Below are 15,847 nucleotides of genomic sequence, written 5' to 3'. Positions count from 1 at the left end.
ACCGCAGATTTTAAAACTTCCTTTCACCCGTCATGATTAATATTATATAGAGATTAAAATGTCAACATAAACTTTTTAAAAAAAAGAAGAGTAGAAACAGCTATAAATGATTTAACTTTGATTTACTATCTTTTCTTTGCACTTTACTGGAGGTAATTGTCAATTAGGAATACCACTTCAAGTTAATTGTCTGAGCTTACCTGTATAGGTCACTAAGAATAATATTACTCGATACACGCCTCAACGATGGAAATCATTTTACACACCAAACCTTTTCGAAACTCAAATTTGTAAATAATACACACTATTTTTGTAACTATGCAACAAAATTGGTGAGTATTACACTTCAAGAAAAAACTAAGAACATTGAAGGTTTTAATACATATTTTTCTCCCCTGAACATGCAAAAGTGTCTCTTAATACACCTCAACTTTTGTATACATAGCCCTTTATACAACCCAGGCCCCAGCAATAAAAAGTGGGGGTCACAGATCCTCATCAGATATGTTTCTTAACCAAGGTTCTTGGTTGCAATTTTTGCATGGTCAAAAGCAAAATATAATTAAAAAAAAAATACAGTTACTATAATTAAGTTTGACTTCACTATTAAGCAAAAACCCCAAATTGCTAAAACTAACACTTTAATCTGAAGAGCATCTCATCAAATCAAATGTAGCAACTATCAGCCAATTCGTGCTTTGTAATCAGAGCACAGATCCTTCTTATAAGTAAATTGAAACTATCTGTTTATCCACTTCAATTAACAACCTTCTTTATTGCACACACACTAAGAGGAAGCATTATCCTTGGATCTTAGTCATTTTGATTAATAGAAGGCGAACCAACAAAACTCAGCTTCAATAATGTCCTCGTTTATCCAAGAAGATTTAGCCAGTGTATTCAATAGGAGGAATGTAGCACAAACGCACTCACCATTGAAGGACATAAAAAAAGACAGCCTTTAAACGAGATGAACATAAATTCAAGATCCAACACAATAAGATGGTCAAAACAAAAATGAATGTCGTATACTATCATAATTCAAAATGGCAGCTCAAATAGCAGAAATCTGAAACGGTTGGTTCACTTAAATGCCTAAAAACACAAAATTTCAGGCTCTTTAGTTCATCCTCCTGATGAGCTCATTAATGAAGTTCTCGCGGTTACCGGCATCACCACCTTCAACATAGTGATTCCTCTTCTTCTTGAGTCCACCCAAAGGTGCCTTCAACTGGAATGGCCATAGGAAGTTGTTGGCCTCCTTGAAGTGAGGTCCTACAGTCATGATCTCGTGGACAAGGTCTTCAGCACAGATAATTCCATGTTTGCCCAATCCCTGAAACACACACAAGCACTTATGAGACATCAACACCACGAAACATCGAAGTCAGAGCTGAAGCACTGCCAGAAACTTACCTGCTCAATGACAGAATTGTCGGTTAAAGCAATTCTCTGCTTGTCGAGTTTCCCGTAACCTCTCTTGTAGATCAATTCCCTAACACTTTTTAGGTTTGGGTAACTGCAACATACAAAGGAAATAAGGGACTGCAAGTATGCAACAACAGTGGAGAGGAAGACTTTCGATTAGGTGATACCTACCCATAGGTAACGTAAGGTTCAACCCTATGAAGCATGTTCACTGTGGCTTTGTTGACTTTCAAAAAGACACCGTTAAAGATCTGTCACAAAATATGGAAAGGAAGAACTAACAGTTAGAATAGAAAGGTAACAACAAGATACAACTCAAATTTTACAGATCTTTCACCAAAAACAGACGTCCAGAGAACGTACTCTGGACGTACATACATTTTTTTTTGTTTTGTTTCCAACGAGGGAGGGGACCAGAAGAATTACAAAAGAACAATAAAGAATCTCGATAACACCACAATAACTTGGCTGATTATCAGACATCTGGCATGACAAACCAGTCCAATTATCAGGATCTCAACAGGTACCTACCTATCAAGTGGGGGCAGCTATAACCCAAACACGTACTCAAAAGTGTATTTCCAGCAAACAAAATAATTTAAGGAAATGAAAAGTAGCTTATACACTGACAAACAGCCACTTATACTTGTGAATGCTACAAAACAGTAATATGAGAAGAAGCGTAGCAGACATACATGCAGTCTAGAATGCTGTGAATAGTGAATTAGAATTCCAACCAATTCTTTGAGTATAAAAAGGAGTTGCTTGTACCTGTCGCAAACGTAATAGCTGCAAAATCTTTTTGGTCTGTGGGGGCATAGCATTGATCCTAAAAGATAAAATTTTATGAGTACAATAATAGTATCCCTTCCATCATGAAATAGAACGAAGAAAGAACATCAAAATAGTTCTTACCCGCGTATCCTAATGATAAACAGCAACTTTGCCTCAGGGTCCACATAGAAACCACCCTTCAATCTAGCCTCGCGTTTCAAACGAATCAACTCCTTGTCCTACAAAAGGAAATTAAACACTGATAACCAAGCTTAACATCAAAAAAGCATGTTAACCAAAAATTACAAAGTTTAAAAATACCTGCTCTGCGTACTCCTTTGCGTACAGCTTTGCCCTGTTGTAGATCAATTTCCTGTTCTCAGCATTCTTCTTCTTTGCAGATTCAAGTTCTTGCTTCTTTGCAAGAGCCCATTCCTCACTCCTCTTCTGCTTCTTCAAGACTGACTCTGGAACTGGTGTTTCACCCATCTCTGTCACATATAAGGTTTAACTAACATTAACTCTCAACATAAAGTATAACCAAATTCATTTTTCTCGTTCAAATATAAGCCAAACAAGATGCATATTTGTAAGTTTAAAGTATATTCACATATATGTAAAGCCAGATTGTATGTGTAAAGAAGTAACAAAAATTAAAGCACAACCACCAGATTCATTTTATTTACTTTATTCACCCATTCACTTCAATATTCCCTATTCCATCAAAATATCCCAGTTTCATGGATCATAATCGACAATCATAAAGGCGACAATAATGACTATTTCTTTCAATGCTCTTCCAGTATCTCATTTTCTTCAGCATTCAAAACTCAAATGATTACCCAAAACTAATACTAAAGTAGTAATCTTTTAGCTAATAACATTTCAAAACAAGAAACCATTTCAAACACAGCAAAACAGCTTTATAATGAGGCTTCAAAATACTAAACAAAACACACACACAGCCATAAACTTGCTTAATGGTAAGGGTATATATTAAGCAAAAGTAACAAAGCACTAAAATACTTCAATTTTTTCAACATTAAAAAACTCTAATGCTTACCCAAAACTCAAACCAAAGTAATCTTTTAGCTGCTAACTTTTCAAAGGAAAAAAAAAAACAAGAAACCATTTCAAACAGAGGAAAAGAACTCTATCATGGGCTTCAAAATACTCAAATAACACACACACACACACATATACATACATACTTACTTAATTATAAGGGTGTAAATAACTTTCCACTACATGTCTAGCACAAGGAACAGTGCACTGAAACTTAGATATTTTTAATACAACTGTAATCCACCAAATTTCAGTTAAAAAAAAAAAAAAAACAAGAACACAAAATGTATATGAATCAGATAAAAATTCATATAAACAGAACAAGAAGAATTTGATTTTTTTTACCTTTGAATTGTTGAAGAGAATGCAATGAGGGGTTGTGATGAAGGGCTAGAGGGAATGTAAGTGTGCGGCAATATATGTTGATGTGTTATATTAGGGTTTTGTAAAGTATACTGTTTATGCTTTGTTCGGATCTGGATGGGTTTGATAATCTGGCCCAAATAATAATAAGTAAAGATATAAGGCTGATTTACACAAATGGCCACTTTTAGGTCACTATTTATGTTGTGTGACTACATTTTTAAAAGTTGTGTAAATGAATATTTGCTCAAATATAAGTCAAGACTGTCATCTAATGTTTGTAATAACTTATAAAAATTTAGACCATAATATTACGATTTTTCTTGTACTTCATTATCGAATTATTTTGTTGTAGTTGTTGTTCCTTTTTCCAGAATGATTTTTCATGTTATCTTTAGTATTTTGTTGTGGCTTCTTCACTTCCGTTATTTCTTTTTCCGTACTGCTTTGAAATGCTTTTCCTTGAGCCCTAAGTCTATCGGAAACAACATCCATATCTCCCAAGATATGGATAAGATATGCGTATACACTATCCTCCCAAACCCCACTAATGGAATTATAGTAGGTATGTTGTTGTTGAAATCTTATGTTTTCTCATAAGATTTTAATTTCCAAAAGAGATCTTTAGATTATGATCTAAAAAGTTCATATTACAGAGAATAAAAAAAAGAATTAATACTACAATAATTGTCCCAACTGATGAAAATTTCTGAAGATCTAACATTCGTATATTGTAGGCCCAGTTTGGAATTAGGTTTTTATTAAGTTATGATCCATTAAAAATATAGTACAAGAATGATTTGACGGTGGGTAATCTTACACTTTTGACCCCGCTTGCTGCCATAGTAAAACTTCAAATATAACACACGGGAAAAGTCGAGGTCAAAAGTTCAAAACTACCTATTTTAAGAAGTATTAGGCATAGTTTCCTGTCTTATATTTAGTTCTTTACTTCTAAGTTCTTCACTTCTATCTTTTTATTTAGGGAAAAGGGTAAAAAAAAAATCCTCTACTTTAGTTTATTGCTAACTTTTCCCTTCGTTAGCCAAAATAGTCAAATATACCCCTCCCATTACAAGTTGGGCCAAATATACCCCTACCGTTAGCAAAGCTTCAAAAATATCCCTCATTTCTAACATATTTCAACATAAACAAGTCTAATCATTAGAATTGGGTGGCATGGACGCCACATGTCATTTAACTTATTCTATGTGGTGCCTACGTGAATTTTTTTAAAACAATCTGGAAAATTGATTTTTCTAAAAACAAATCTGCTAAAAATGGCTTTAATTAAAAATCTGATTTTTTATTTTATTTTATAAAACCCGCTTCTTGAAAAAAAAATTCTGAAAAAAATTCAAGAATATATTTTAAAAAAGGGGTTTTATTAAAATAAAAAAGTTTCAGATTTTTAATAAAAGCCTTTTTTTTTCAGATTTGTTTTAAAAAAATCAATTTTCTAGATTGTTTTTTAAAATATTGCCATGTAGGCACCACATGGAATAAGTTAAATGTCATGTGGCATCCATGTCACCCAATTCCAATGACTAGACTTGCTTATGTGGGAATATGTTAAAAATGAGGGTATTTTTGAAACTTTGCTAACTGTAGGGGTATATTTGACCCCAATTTGTAACGGGAGGGGTATATTTGACTACTTTGACTAACGAAGGACAAAATTAACCAATAAACTAAAGTAGAGGGATATATTTGACCCTTTTTCCCTTTTATTTAAGCTATAAGTTAGGCATGGAAAGGCGTTCAAGTTATCACTTTAGAAAACAAACATGCAGTTTAGTAACTAAAATATATGTAAATATTGGTTTAACTATTTTGTAACTACTAAAATGTTAAAAAATCATTTTGAGGAGTGTTTCAAGTGAAATAATAGTTTTCACTCACAAAAAAATTCATTTTTCGCAAAACAAATTCAAGTCAATCTATGTCCAAACATAACTCATATCAGTTTCCAAATACTCTTTCCAACATTAACATTATATTTTTTTTTCTCAACTTTGACCAATATTGTTGGGTGTTCTTTTTCCTTTTTAACATATTATTAAAAAAAAATAACAGTTCATTAGCCATTTATACAACAAGTAAAAGTTATTGAAGGTCCATCTATTTTGAACCTCAAGACTAAAATATACATCAATGAAAGAACGGATAATTTCATTGTTCATGAATGTGGAATTTACAACAAAAAAGAACTAGAAGGTACATGGAGCCTAGCTAGGAATATAAAATCGAATATAGTTAAGTATGCAATTTCATAAAATTGCAAATGACAACAACAACAAATTAAACTGAACTACTTTTAAATTCTCTTAATTATCAGTTGTTTGGCTTCCTTCAAGACCCCAGGATTTGAATGCTGTAATTCATGATCATTGACTAGAGCTTCAATGAAAATGTCAGGAACTAAGCATTCTTCACTTGAATATAACTTTTCTTGAATCAATGGAGCTCCAACAAGATTGTTGAGTTCTGGAGTTTGAAATTGCTCTCCTTTTTCCTGAAATCATAAAACAATTTTAGTAATTAGTACCATCAAAGATTGTGGTGAAGTGATAAGTATTGTTTCATCCTTAATCAGAGGTCTATGATTTGAGCCCTGAAAATGAATTGAGAGACTTTGGTTGGGAGCGATGAAGTGGAATTTTTTTACCCGAATCCAAATTAATCGGATTCCAAAGTGTGTAATAGATATCACGTGGGAAATCAAAAGATAAAAATAACAACTTTAGTGTACGTTACAATTCTTAACATGATTATACACCATGGTAACTATTCACGCCTCTCTATCCGTAAGTGCAAGAGATTCGTTATTCTTAATCAGGTCTCGAATCTAAATCTTGAGAATGAAATCTCCTTTGGTAGAAAACGTTTTACTCCAAAGTGAAGTAATTCTCTATACAAATCCGAACAAAAAATAAATACCTAACAAATCCAAAAGTAATTTTTTTTCCTTTCCTTAATGACTAAAAAGAGGGGGAAAAGAGGCTTTTTTATAAAATATTTCAAAAAGACAAGAACTGACTGAATTGGGAACATAAAATGAAACAGAAAGAGTATTAAAATACAGTAAGTCGTGATTTTAAGTTCATGAGTTTTCGATCATAATTCTTTTGGCTTATTAAGTTTTGGATAAATTATTTGTACATATTTAATGAAATTTATGACACAAATATAGTACCATATGAACTGAAATTAAGTTTCTCCAAACCTCAAGCTAACATATAGCTTCGTCCCTGCATGCAAGAAAGCTAAATTTATACCTGATATGATCCCATGACTTCAAGAATTCCAACTTGTGCTTGCAAGAAGTTAATATACTTATAAGCAGCTTGAAACATATCAGCAGTATTCATCTTATGTCCACCAGGAATCAACTTCCCTAACTCTTCTGTTTTCTCACTTATCTTCTTTCTCCTTAATCTCGCCGGAATGCTTTGGGATGACAAATTCTTCTTCACAGTACTCACTTTCATCCCTACTCCATTTTCGGTTCTATAAACTGGCAAATTTTGAAACTCAGGCGTCGAAAACGACGTTAACTCTTGTAATATTGGAGGATTTGGCACAACCCCATTGAGAAAAAAGTCATCTTGATAGATCTTTTGGCGTTTTGGGTAGTCTTGGAAATTGTTGAATTCTGGGTATGAGTTTATTCCAGGGAGAAACAACTCGTTGGAGTTGTATGGAGGTTCAAGAAAATAACCATCTTGAATAGAAAAGCTCTCATCTTTGAGATCAAATGGAGGAAGCATAGTTATTTGTGAGTTAAATTCATCATCATGAATTGTTTCTACTAAGTAGGAATTTGAGTGGTGAATAAGATTATCCATTGACATGAACGAGCACAAACTTAACTTCAGATGCGTATGTTACAAGATAATGTGCATGTACTTTAAAAGGAAAGTTTTTATAGATGATGTATTTAGCACAAGACACTAAAAAGTCTTATTACCTAATTGAGAGGGGAAAAAACAAAAGTGAGAGAAATGAGAAATATACTTGAAAAAGATGTTGTTGAATGATTGTAGACATAACAAAAAAGTATTTTTTACGGCTGACAAAGTTAAAAAGGTAAAGTGGTAATTTTGAAAGGAAAAAAAGAGAGTAATGGTAGCTAATTGGCTAGTAGTGGGTAATATTAGGGGGTTAGTGGTGCGGGAAGTTACTGAGAGGGGAAGACCGAAGAGTAAGGTAAAAATTTAATTACTCACATTTCAATAAATACATGACACATGTAGTATGGTAAACTAGTATGGTTTGATTAAAGTTTTTGCCCACCCGATTTTTATTGTATTTACATCAATTCAATAAAGGTAAGACATGTATTTTTCATATACATATTTATCACTTAATTAAGTGATTCATTCTTACTTGAATTTAGCTGTTAAAGTTAAATTGTTTATTTTAATGTAATTATAACATCCAATATTATCGATGATAAAGTTTTGGAATGAGTGGAGTAACTAAAGTCCTGATTATTAGGAGAAAGTTTTGGAATGAGTGGAGTAACTAAGTCCTGATTATTAGGAGAAACTTTCTCTCTTCCTCTTCCAACCGTTCTACCGTTACTTGTGCTTTAAGATTTTTTTACTGCATTTGTTTTTGTTTTACTGTGGTCTTTAAGAGATTTTCTATACCTTTGTAAGTACGCCCACAAGAATTGTTTTATATCTCTAAAATAGCGTCAAAATGACAAAAATAGTCTCTTATATTTGGCAGTAGGTTTAAAATTGTCGCTCAAATTACTCCTAAGCAATCTTGATCCTTTAATTTTGTCAAAAATGAGCACTTTAAGTCTCGGACAAATATTTAACAAACTCTGTTGTTTAGCTTGTAAAATGCATGCCAACAACTATGAAAATTCAGCCAGAAGCTAAGGTTGATACTTGACATGGAAATGGTGTGTGTACATATATATATCTCTACAAAAAGACTAGCACAAAAAATATCCTTGTTAAGGAGAATTCGCAGTAGACATGCTGCTATAAGCTTCCCTGCCAATGCACCAAACTCGGTTTCAACTTGATGTTGCCTTCCTTAACTTGTCTTTGGTTAAGCAAACTCAATGTCCATAGTGTAAACATCAATTTGTATGAAAGGAGTCACTAAAATGTCCATCAGCTCTGTTCATCTGATCGATCAACGAGTGCCTCACTCAATATAGGACTCAAGTAGCCAGTAGCTGCTGGTGAGTTGGGGTTGCTTAAGAAATCTACTTGCAAAATTTCTCCGATCCTTGTCAGAATTTTGTATGCTAAGTTTAACAGAGCCCGCGAGTATGCTTCCAGAATTAAATGTGCAATGTCCTACAATGATACAGAAAGAACAAGAATTATCTGCTGAAATGAGACCTTATTTATCCTCTATTGCTTTCGCGGACAATTTTCTGATCCTTATTACTATGATAAATGATAAAAGCTGAAACGAGACCTTAATTGTAGAGGATGAATTCGCATTCTTATAGTTGCATTTGATTAATTTTACTAGTGGATAACAATTTACGGATCCTTATAGCTACTTAAAATGGCAAAAATTAAAACGACACCTTATTGTGAAGGTGAAGCTTTCTGCTGATAAGTAAGCTGTACAATCAAAATTTTAATACGATTCTCACCGTGCCATACTGGATTTTTGTGACATTGAGGAACGTCTGAGGAAGGTTTGGATACTTAAGTTTGAGCTGCTGCAGAAGAACTTCCGCTTGACTCAATAAGACCTGCAATTTGTCTAGCTCAAATACTGGATCTTTTACGAAAGACCAAGATTTTTGAACTGGAGATTTTCCACTAGCTTGATCAGTTACTCTTTCTTTCCATACAATAATGGCTTCCTCTAACCTGTTAACAACTTCAAGAACGCTGTTTTCGGATCTCAAGTTTAAGGAATTGAACATTTCTTCAGCAGAGGCTGATTCTTCAGTCAGGATCCTATAAAGGTCCTCCCTGAGGCTTGTCCTTCCAGACTGCAGGAATGAATGGAACAAATTGAGCAATTTCAACAAATTAAATACTCCATAAAGCAAAGGATTTGAGTTATATACATCGCATTGTAAAGTTTTTACACTATTGGTGCAACTTAATCTTTGATAATACGTTAGTTACCATTTTCTGTGATAAATTCTTATCAAGAGCTTTACTTTTACAAGTGATCTGATTGTGTGAATAAAGTAGGAGAGTAGCAGTTTGTGTTTGGCTAATCAATTTGAAAAACACCTTTGCCAATATTAGAGCAGCTATTTGTGCTTGGTCAAGGTTCCGAAAGTGCTTCTGGGAAAGAACTACTGTTTTCAGCCTCTGAAAAACAACTTCTGCTACTACTTAAAAGCACTTATTTTTTCGTCAAACCCCACAACTCTGTAAAATAAGCACTTTTAGCTTCTCAAAAGTTTGGCTACACAAGTTACTATATATCAGTGCATGGAACTTAAACTCAATAGAAAATAGCTTTAGTGAGAACTCTCTTGCCTTTGGAAGTGCATCCTTGATAACTGTTGGAACAGGCATTTCAGCCAAGACATTTTCATTGATAGCTCTTGCTGCCTTGAATATTTGATTCACCAATTTTCCCTGATTCAACAATTTCTTTCTTTCGGCGTCAGAGAGCCCGGCTATGGGTACCTTGGGTGAAGGAAGACACCACCTCGTGCTTTTCCTTTCTGCTCGGCTACTCACTTCCGTGTATGAAAGCTCAGCATTAACCATTGAATCCAGTATTTCCTATTGAGTTGAGAAAGAAACTTTGATAAAGTGGACCAAGTTGATTCAGAGACGAAGTGGTATAGTTTAAAAGGATTTAAGAGACCACCTACAAGAAGCATGGAATCCAATTTCCGAAGTGCTGGAAGATTCATATGGATGTCTGCACGAGCTTTTGGTGTCATTATCTGCTCGAACAAGAAGTGGAACTCACTATGTCATTTATACAACAACTATGCCTCAGTCTCATAGTACAGTCAAACCTCTCTATAACAATCATCCTCTATAACAACATGTCACCATAACAACCATGTTTTTCGTGGAATGGTTTTTCATGTTATGTTATACACTTACACTATATGTTCTCTATAACAACATTCTCTATAGCAGGCAAAAATATCGGGACAAATGACACTGTTATAGAGATTTTTTACTATAGTTGGGGTCGACTTGATGAATCCTTACTAATTTTGTCGCTCCATTTAAGTCAGTTTGTTATTTTATATTGTGAACAAAATTGAATTAGTTATTAGAAGTCAAAGTTACCTCCAATCTCTGGCCATTTGAGCCACGTTGTCTTGCAGGAACCAGCTCAATCATATGATTAGTAGGTGAGAGCAACCAATCCATTTCCCTTCTCCATTTCCTCTTTCTTTCCTCTGCAAGTGGCTCCAATTTCCACAGCTCTCCAAATACAGATGCTTTAAATCAAGTAGCAGCATTAGACATTAAGAAAATTGCATCATGAAATGCACATGAAAGTGGAAACTATAACAAAAAGATTAAGAAGAAGCTGAGCTAGTGTAATGTAACATCCTTTAATGTGCTATAGTTGGGCTTCTCTTTGTCACTTTGACTTTTTTTTTTTTGACATAATAAAGTGAGTGGTGGTATAATAACTTTGTCCTGCTCTTCTGATACAGCTCATAAATATTTTTCAGATTTCAGATTGTAAACTTAATGTTAATCCTACTAGAGCAAAAGCACAGGTTAACGTTCTTCAGTAATAACCACTCTATGAGCTTAAGAAGGCAGCTGAAAGGCTGGCAAGAACGAGGAAGTTTGTGCTATCTTTCATTCTTATTACCTAGTTTATAGTAGAATCTGCAGAATACAAAGTCTGTTGAATTCTGCTGTTCAAAAAGCTTTGCAGAGTATATTTTGATATTAGTACTCTAATATACATACACTGGAAGGCTTAAATTGAAGACGAAACTCGTTATCATGGATTGATTTTCGGAGTTAGAGAAGATGTAATACTGAAATTTAGAGTCTCTTCGTCAACGAAATTTCTTACAAACTGATTGATAAAGAAGTAACAACTAAATACCTGCAAGATTTGTAATGGCATTGGACAATGCCAATGCACTGGAAATCCCCTTGCTTCCTCCGGTCACATCCTCCCCGAGCAACAACTTTGCAAATATTTCTTTCATTGTTTCCACTTCTGAAAGTTGTGTTGTATAAGCAGGTTTTTCCTTCACATAAAAATGTTGAGGACTTGAGGGGAAATTTCCATCATAAGATCCAAAAGCATTGTTGCTGGAAGAGCTGCTTGAGTCGTCATCATATAAGGAATCTGTAACACCTCTACTAGTGCCACTTTCAATGTCATAAGACTGACTGTTTAGTATGCAGCTCTCGAGGCCATCATATGTTGTAATTCCTGAAAGTTGCATTTCTTAAATGTAGTCAGTTGCAGGTTAAAAGGGGCTTAATTTCACGTAAGAAAAACTATATACACTTCATTTGATTTTATATGGCGGTGTTTGACTGAAGACAGAGTTTAAGAAAGATAAGACTGTTGGCACATACTGTAGTCTGAGCAAATATGCTGGTTATAAGATGTGCCAAATACAGATTATACAAAATACTACCACAAACCTGAGGTGTTAATTTCAACGAATCTGGAAGAATTGACACAATGTTGATGAAAACACATACACCATTTAATTGACTTATCCATGAAGAATACTTTCACTAAGTTGAATCCCTACTGGCAGTAAATGAAAAAATCAATCTGTATTTGATTGAGTAGAAACAAAAGACCAAACTAGAAAGAGAATTCCCAAACGAATAGAAATTCCTGTAGACTGTGACTGGTCTGTAGTTTGTCCCCATAGTTGCTTGAGTGTTTCAGGACATGAGAATTAGGTCCACAATTTTACAAATCAGACAATACATAAAAACCTAGAAAACTCCCAAAGGTCTGACAAATTACTGCCATCTATCTATTTCACAATGGAAGATTCTTTACAAAAATTTGTAGAAAGTAGACAAGAAAAGTTGAAAGTGTAGCTCCTCACATGTTACACATATAAGTTTAAAATATGCAGTACAGTACCTACCAATTAAGGGTCCCACAAAAGATTCTTTAATTATCAACCAGGAAAAATATAATCTTTTTCCTCTTGCAATTTCAAGAAATTGATGCTCATTGGTTTAAATTCTTAACTTTAATAATAAAGCATCCACATATAACTAACACATTGATGCAGTCCATTTTCTTGACTTTAATAAGCAACCACATATAACTAACATGCTGATATTTTTCAATAATATACGTAAAAGACGGTTTAAATGGAGTGACATGAACAGTAAGAAATTTATATAGCTGAATGTTAATCCCAGCTTGTTTGGCATTGAAACATAGTAATAGTTGTTGTAGTATAACTAACATGTGACATTCTAGACTCATCTGGTTCACAAAAGTCAAGAAAGTTACACTAAACATCTAGACAAATGAGGTGGTGAGCTCAATTATATGTTGAAATTCTCAAACTATATGTTAGCATTGACTTGTGGAAAAGAATACTCCTCTATGTTGTATTGAAAATCTTACATTTCCCTCAATTATAGAGAGGGATAATCAGCATGTGACACCCTAAAAACAAATACTAAAAGTAGAAGAATGGAGAAAAGACTTACTCTCTTGTTCACCAAAGTCATTGCTAATCTTTGTGTCTCTTGTACAGCATGCTAGTGTCCGTCTCACAATCACCATATTCATCAATTTGCTTTGCTCAATTTCCTAAGAGTTTTGACTTCTATACACTGGCGTTGTAAAAGATTTTTTGCACCATCAAGTCACCTGAAAACTAACTAAATGTAATGGTTCATAATGAGATGTCTCATAATAAGTGAGATTAAAAACTTGTAAAATAAAGCAAGCAGCATGCTATAACATATGGTATTAAAATACACGAATAGTGCAAAAAATTAAAAAGGATTATATTGTCAGTCCATATAGTCCACCTTTCTAAGACAGTATGCCCAGAAGGGTCATAAAAATGGAGTAACAAGAACCCAAAATCCAATCCAATTGAATATCAGGTGGCATTTAGATTTTTTATTACCAATCATGATAGTGGTCCCTATATATCAAAAATATCTACACATCAGATCAAGATAAGTAAACTAATAAACTAACATGTTAGTATTACTCACTCTATTTTCAGTTTATGTTGCATAATTTAATCGAACACGAAATGTTAAATATATCATAACATTTGTGTGATTATAAAAATTTATCATTAAGAATAAATAGAATTTTAAGTTATAACAACAACAAAAGGAAAAGTAACTGAAGCAAACTAATACAATAATCAAAGTTCAAGAAGCAACATATAGTAACAAAAAATTGAAGGGCAAGAAGCTACAAATCCAAATTTAGAAAGATATTCTTTTGGAAAGAATTAATGAGAAGATTAGTGTCATCGGAAACAGTCTCTCTGTCTTTCGACATAGGGTATGATCTGCGTACACTTTACCCTCTTCAGACCTCATATTGTGAGATTTATGTTGTTGTTGTATTAGTGTCACATATACTTGCTCAAAATATGAGGCCACAATGGTCACTAGGACACTACTCGAGTCTTTGATTGAAAAGTCAAATTTTAGGAAAAAGAAACTACTTTTCCTAAATACTACCAAAACCCTCCAAAAGAATAATGACCTTTGACACAGTCAAACAACTTTTTATTACTATAATAATTTAAAAAAAAAAGAGTTTAAAAAGGTTTTGTACTGTTTCAGACGATTCGGATTTATCATGATGCCGATTTCACTGATCTTCTGAACTTAAAAAAACAGAAAATCTATACGTAAAAAAATGATTAAAATTGGATCTTGTTGCATCTACAACATTTTCATTCACGAATACTGACAAAAAAAATTAGATAAGAATTAAGGTTTTTTTTGGTATTACGTCGCGTACTTAGCGGCGGAGCTAAAATTTTTAATAAGAGTTCTAAATATAAAAAAGTAAACATACGAAGATGCCAGAGAGTATTCGACATCTACTATATATATATACATAAAAAAATAATTTTAACCATTTATAAATACTTCCTAACAAAAAAAAAATTCATACTCAACTCGAACCTGAGAGCTCTGATGGGCGATAAGAATAAAGTTTTAATTTGAGCAACACCAAATAAAAGGAAAAAAAAAAGAGAAGAATGAAAAGAAGAGTTAGAACAAGAAGCTAACCTTTTTCTTTCTCCTTCAAATTTAATCAAAATGAAGGTCTTCAATATTCTAGCGTGTCAAAAGGATCAAAATGGGCATTTAGCTTTTTCACAATTCTTGGTTCTGTGTAGCAAAAAAAGACGATTTCTTTTTCTTGTTTGCAAGTATGAAATGGTGGAAAACAAAGATATAATAAATCAGTGCTGTGTAGTCAAAGAAAGAAACAGTAAACGAATACTGAGAATAGACTGTATATTTTGACTAGAAAAAAGAAAGAGGATGAACTATGAGAATGGTGTTGTAATGAAATTTGAGAAGTGACAGAAGAGAGCAGACACAGAAGGAAGGAGTTGCGTGTGTGAGGAATGGGAGAGGGACATTTATGGTGAAGAGATACGTCATATGTGCACCATTCACGGCAAGATCTCGGATTACTAGTTTTAGAAAGGCCAAATCGCAGAAGGTCGTCTAAGCTTTTTTCATTTAGACTCTCAATTGAAACGTTGATCATCCGAACTCCCGAACATAAAATAAACTGTGTCATTTGAACCTCTCGTGCCAGCTGGGCACATGCGTGAAGCTCACTGCTTTAAATAAAGCGTGAGAGACCAAATTTTTCTTTTTTAAAATTTTTAATCATTAAAAATTAATTTTAACAAAAAATTTATTTAAATAATTTAAAAAAAATTAAAAAACCCAACCCATTCTCTCCGATATCCCACTTCAAACCGCCGCCACTGCCTCCTCCGCACCGCGACCGCTTTCTTTTTTTAAATTTTTAATCATTAAAAATTAATTTTAACAAAAACTCTATTTAAAAATCTATTTAAATAATTAAAAAAAAATTGAAAAACCCAATCCATCCTCTCCGATAGCCCACTTTACCGCCGCCACTGCCTCCTCTACCGCCGCTGCCGCTTTCTTTTTTAAAATTTTTAATCATTAAAAATTAATTTTAACAAAAACTCTATTTTAAAATCTATTTAAATAATTAAAAAAGTTGAAAAACCCAACCCATCCTCTCCGATAGCCCA

General features: G+C 33.5%; 3 protein-coding genes across 5 annotated transcripts; all 3 read right to left on the bottom strand.

Annotated features, from left to right (window-relative positions):
* Positions 1-935: 935 nt before the first annotated feature.
* On the bottom strand, positions 936-3,766 carry LOC132604263 (large ribosomal subunit protein uL30w). The gene is made up of 7 exons (XM_060317690.1): positions 3,613-3,766; positions 2,524-2,693; positions 2,344-2,441; positions 2,200-2,257; positions 1,600-1,679; positions 1,417-1,519; positions 936-1,336 (listed from the first exon to the last, which is right to left on the bottom strand). Exons 2-7 carry the CDS (start codon positions 2,689-2,691, stop codon positions 1,121-1,123), a joined length of 723 nt encoding a protein of 240 aa, XP_060173673.1. The 5' UTR covers positions 2,692-2,693; positions 3,613-3,766; the 3' UTR covers positions 936-1,120.
* A 2,181-nt stretch (positions 3,767-5,947) lies between these two features.
* LOC132601914 (transcription factor bHLH53-like) lies at positions 5,948-7,486 on the bottom strand. Its single transcript, XM_060314963.1, has 2 exons — positions 6,909-7,486; positions 5,948-6,145 (listed from the first exon to the last, which is right to left on the bottom strand). The coding sequence occupies exons 1-2, from the start codon at positions 7,482-7,484 to the stop codon at positions 5,948-5,950; spliced, it is 774 nt and encodes a 257-aa protein (XP_060170946.1). The 5' UTR covers positions 7,485-7,486.
* Positions 7,487-8,390: 904 nt separating this feature from the next.
* Positions 8,391-15,307, bottom strand: LOC132604262 (rop guanine nucleotide exchange factor 14-like). Of its 3 annotated transcripts, none has more exons than XM_060317687.1 (8): positions 14,835-15,301; positions 13,272-13,441; positions 11,674-12,024; positions 10,890-11,044; positions 10,457-10,531; positions 10,113-10,364; positions 9,263-9,610; positions 8,391-8,954 (listed from the first exon to the last, which is right to left on the bottom strand). In XM_060317687.1, exons 2-8 carry the CDS (start codon positions 13,351-13,353, stop codon positions 8,766-8,768), a joined length of 1,452 nt encoding a protein of 483 aa, XP_060173670.1. In that variant the 5' UTR covers positions 13,354-13,441; positions 14,835-15,301; the 3' UTR covers positions 8,391-8,765. The 3 variants fall into 3 exon arrangements, with proteins under 3 accessions (XP_060173670.1, XP_060173671.1, XP_060173672.1); XM_060317688.1 differs by having other exon boundaries at positions 11,674-12,009; positions 14,835-15,295; XM_060317689.1 differs by lacking the exon at positions 10,457-10,531 and having other exon boundaries at positions 14,835-15,307.
* Positions 15,308-15,847: the final 540 nt, after the last annotated feature.

This window comes from Lycium barbarum, chromosome 7, assembly GCF_019175385.1.
Source record: "Lycium barbarum isolate Lr01 chromosome 7, ASM1917538v2, whole genome shotgun sequence".
Classification (NCBI taxonomy): domain Eukaryota; kingdom Viridiplantae; phylum Streptophyta; class Magnoliopsida; order Solanales; family Solanaceae; genus Lycium; species Lycium barbarum.
This window is presented reverse-complemented; position numbering and strand designations above follow the sequence as displayed.

Bases quoted from the DNA above. Each gene is read 5' to 3' on its own strand.
- LOC132604263 (XM_060317690.1), bottom strand. From the start codon at position 2,691: ATGGGTGAAACACCAGTTCCAGAGTCAGTCTTGAAGAAGCAGAAGAGG. The intron at 2,442-2,523 runs GTATTTTTAAAC...TTCCTTTTGTAG, and splicing joins CAAAGGAGTACGCAGAGCAG to GACAAGGAGTTGATTCGTTT. The intron at 2,258-2,343 runs GTAAGAACTATT...TTTATCTTTTAG, and splicing joins TTTATCATTAGGATACGCGG to GATCAATGCTATGCCCCCAC.
- LOC132601914 (XM_060314963.1), bottom strand. From the start codon at position 7,484: ATGTCAATGGATAATCTTATTCACCACTCAAATTCCTACTTAGTAGAA. The intron at 6,146-6,908 runs GTATAAATTTAG...TTATGATTTCAG, and splicing joins AAGTCATGGGATCATATCAG to GAAAAAGGAGAGCAATTTCA.
- LOC132604262 (XM_060317687.1), bottom strand. From the start codon at position 13,353: ATGAATATGGTGATTGTGAGACGGACACTAGCATGCTGTACAAGAGAC. The intron at 12,025-13,271 runs GTAAGTCTTTTC...ACTACATTTAAG, and splicing joins TGACTTTGGTGAACAAGAGA to AAATGCAACTTTCAGGAATT. The intron at 9,611-10,112 runs GCAAGAGAGTTC...TCATTCCTGCAG, and splicing joins TCAAGGATGCACTTCCAAAG to TCTGGAAGGACAAGCCTCAG.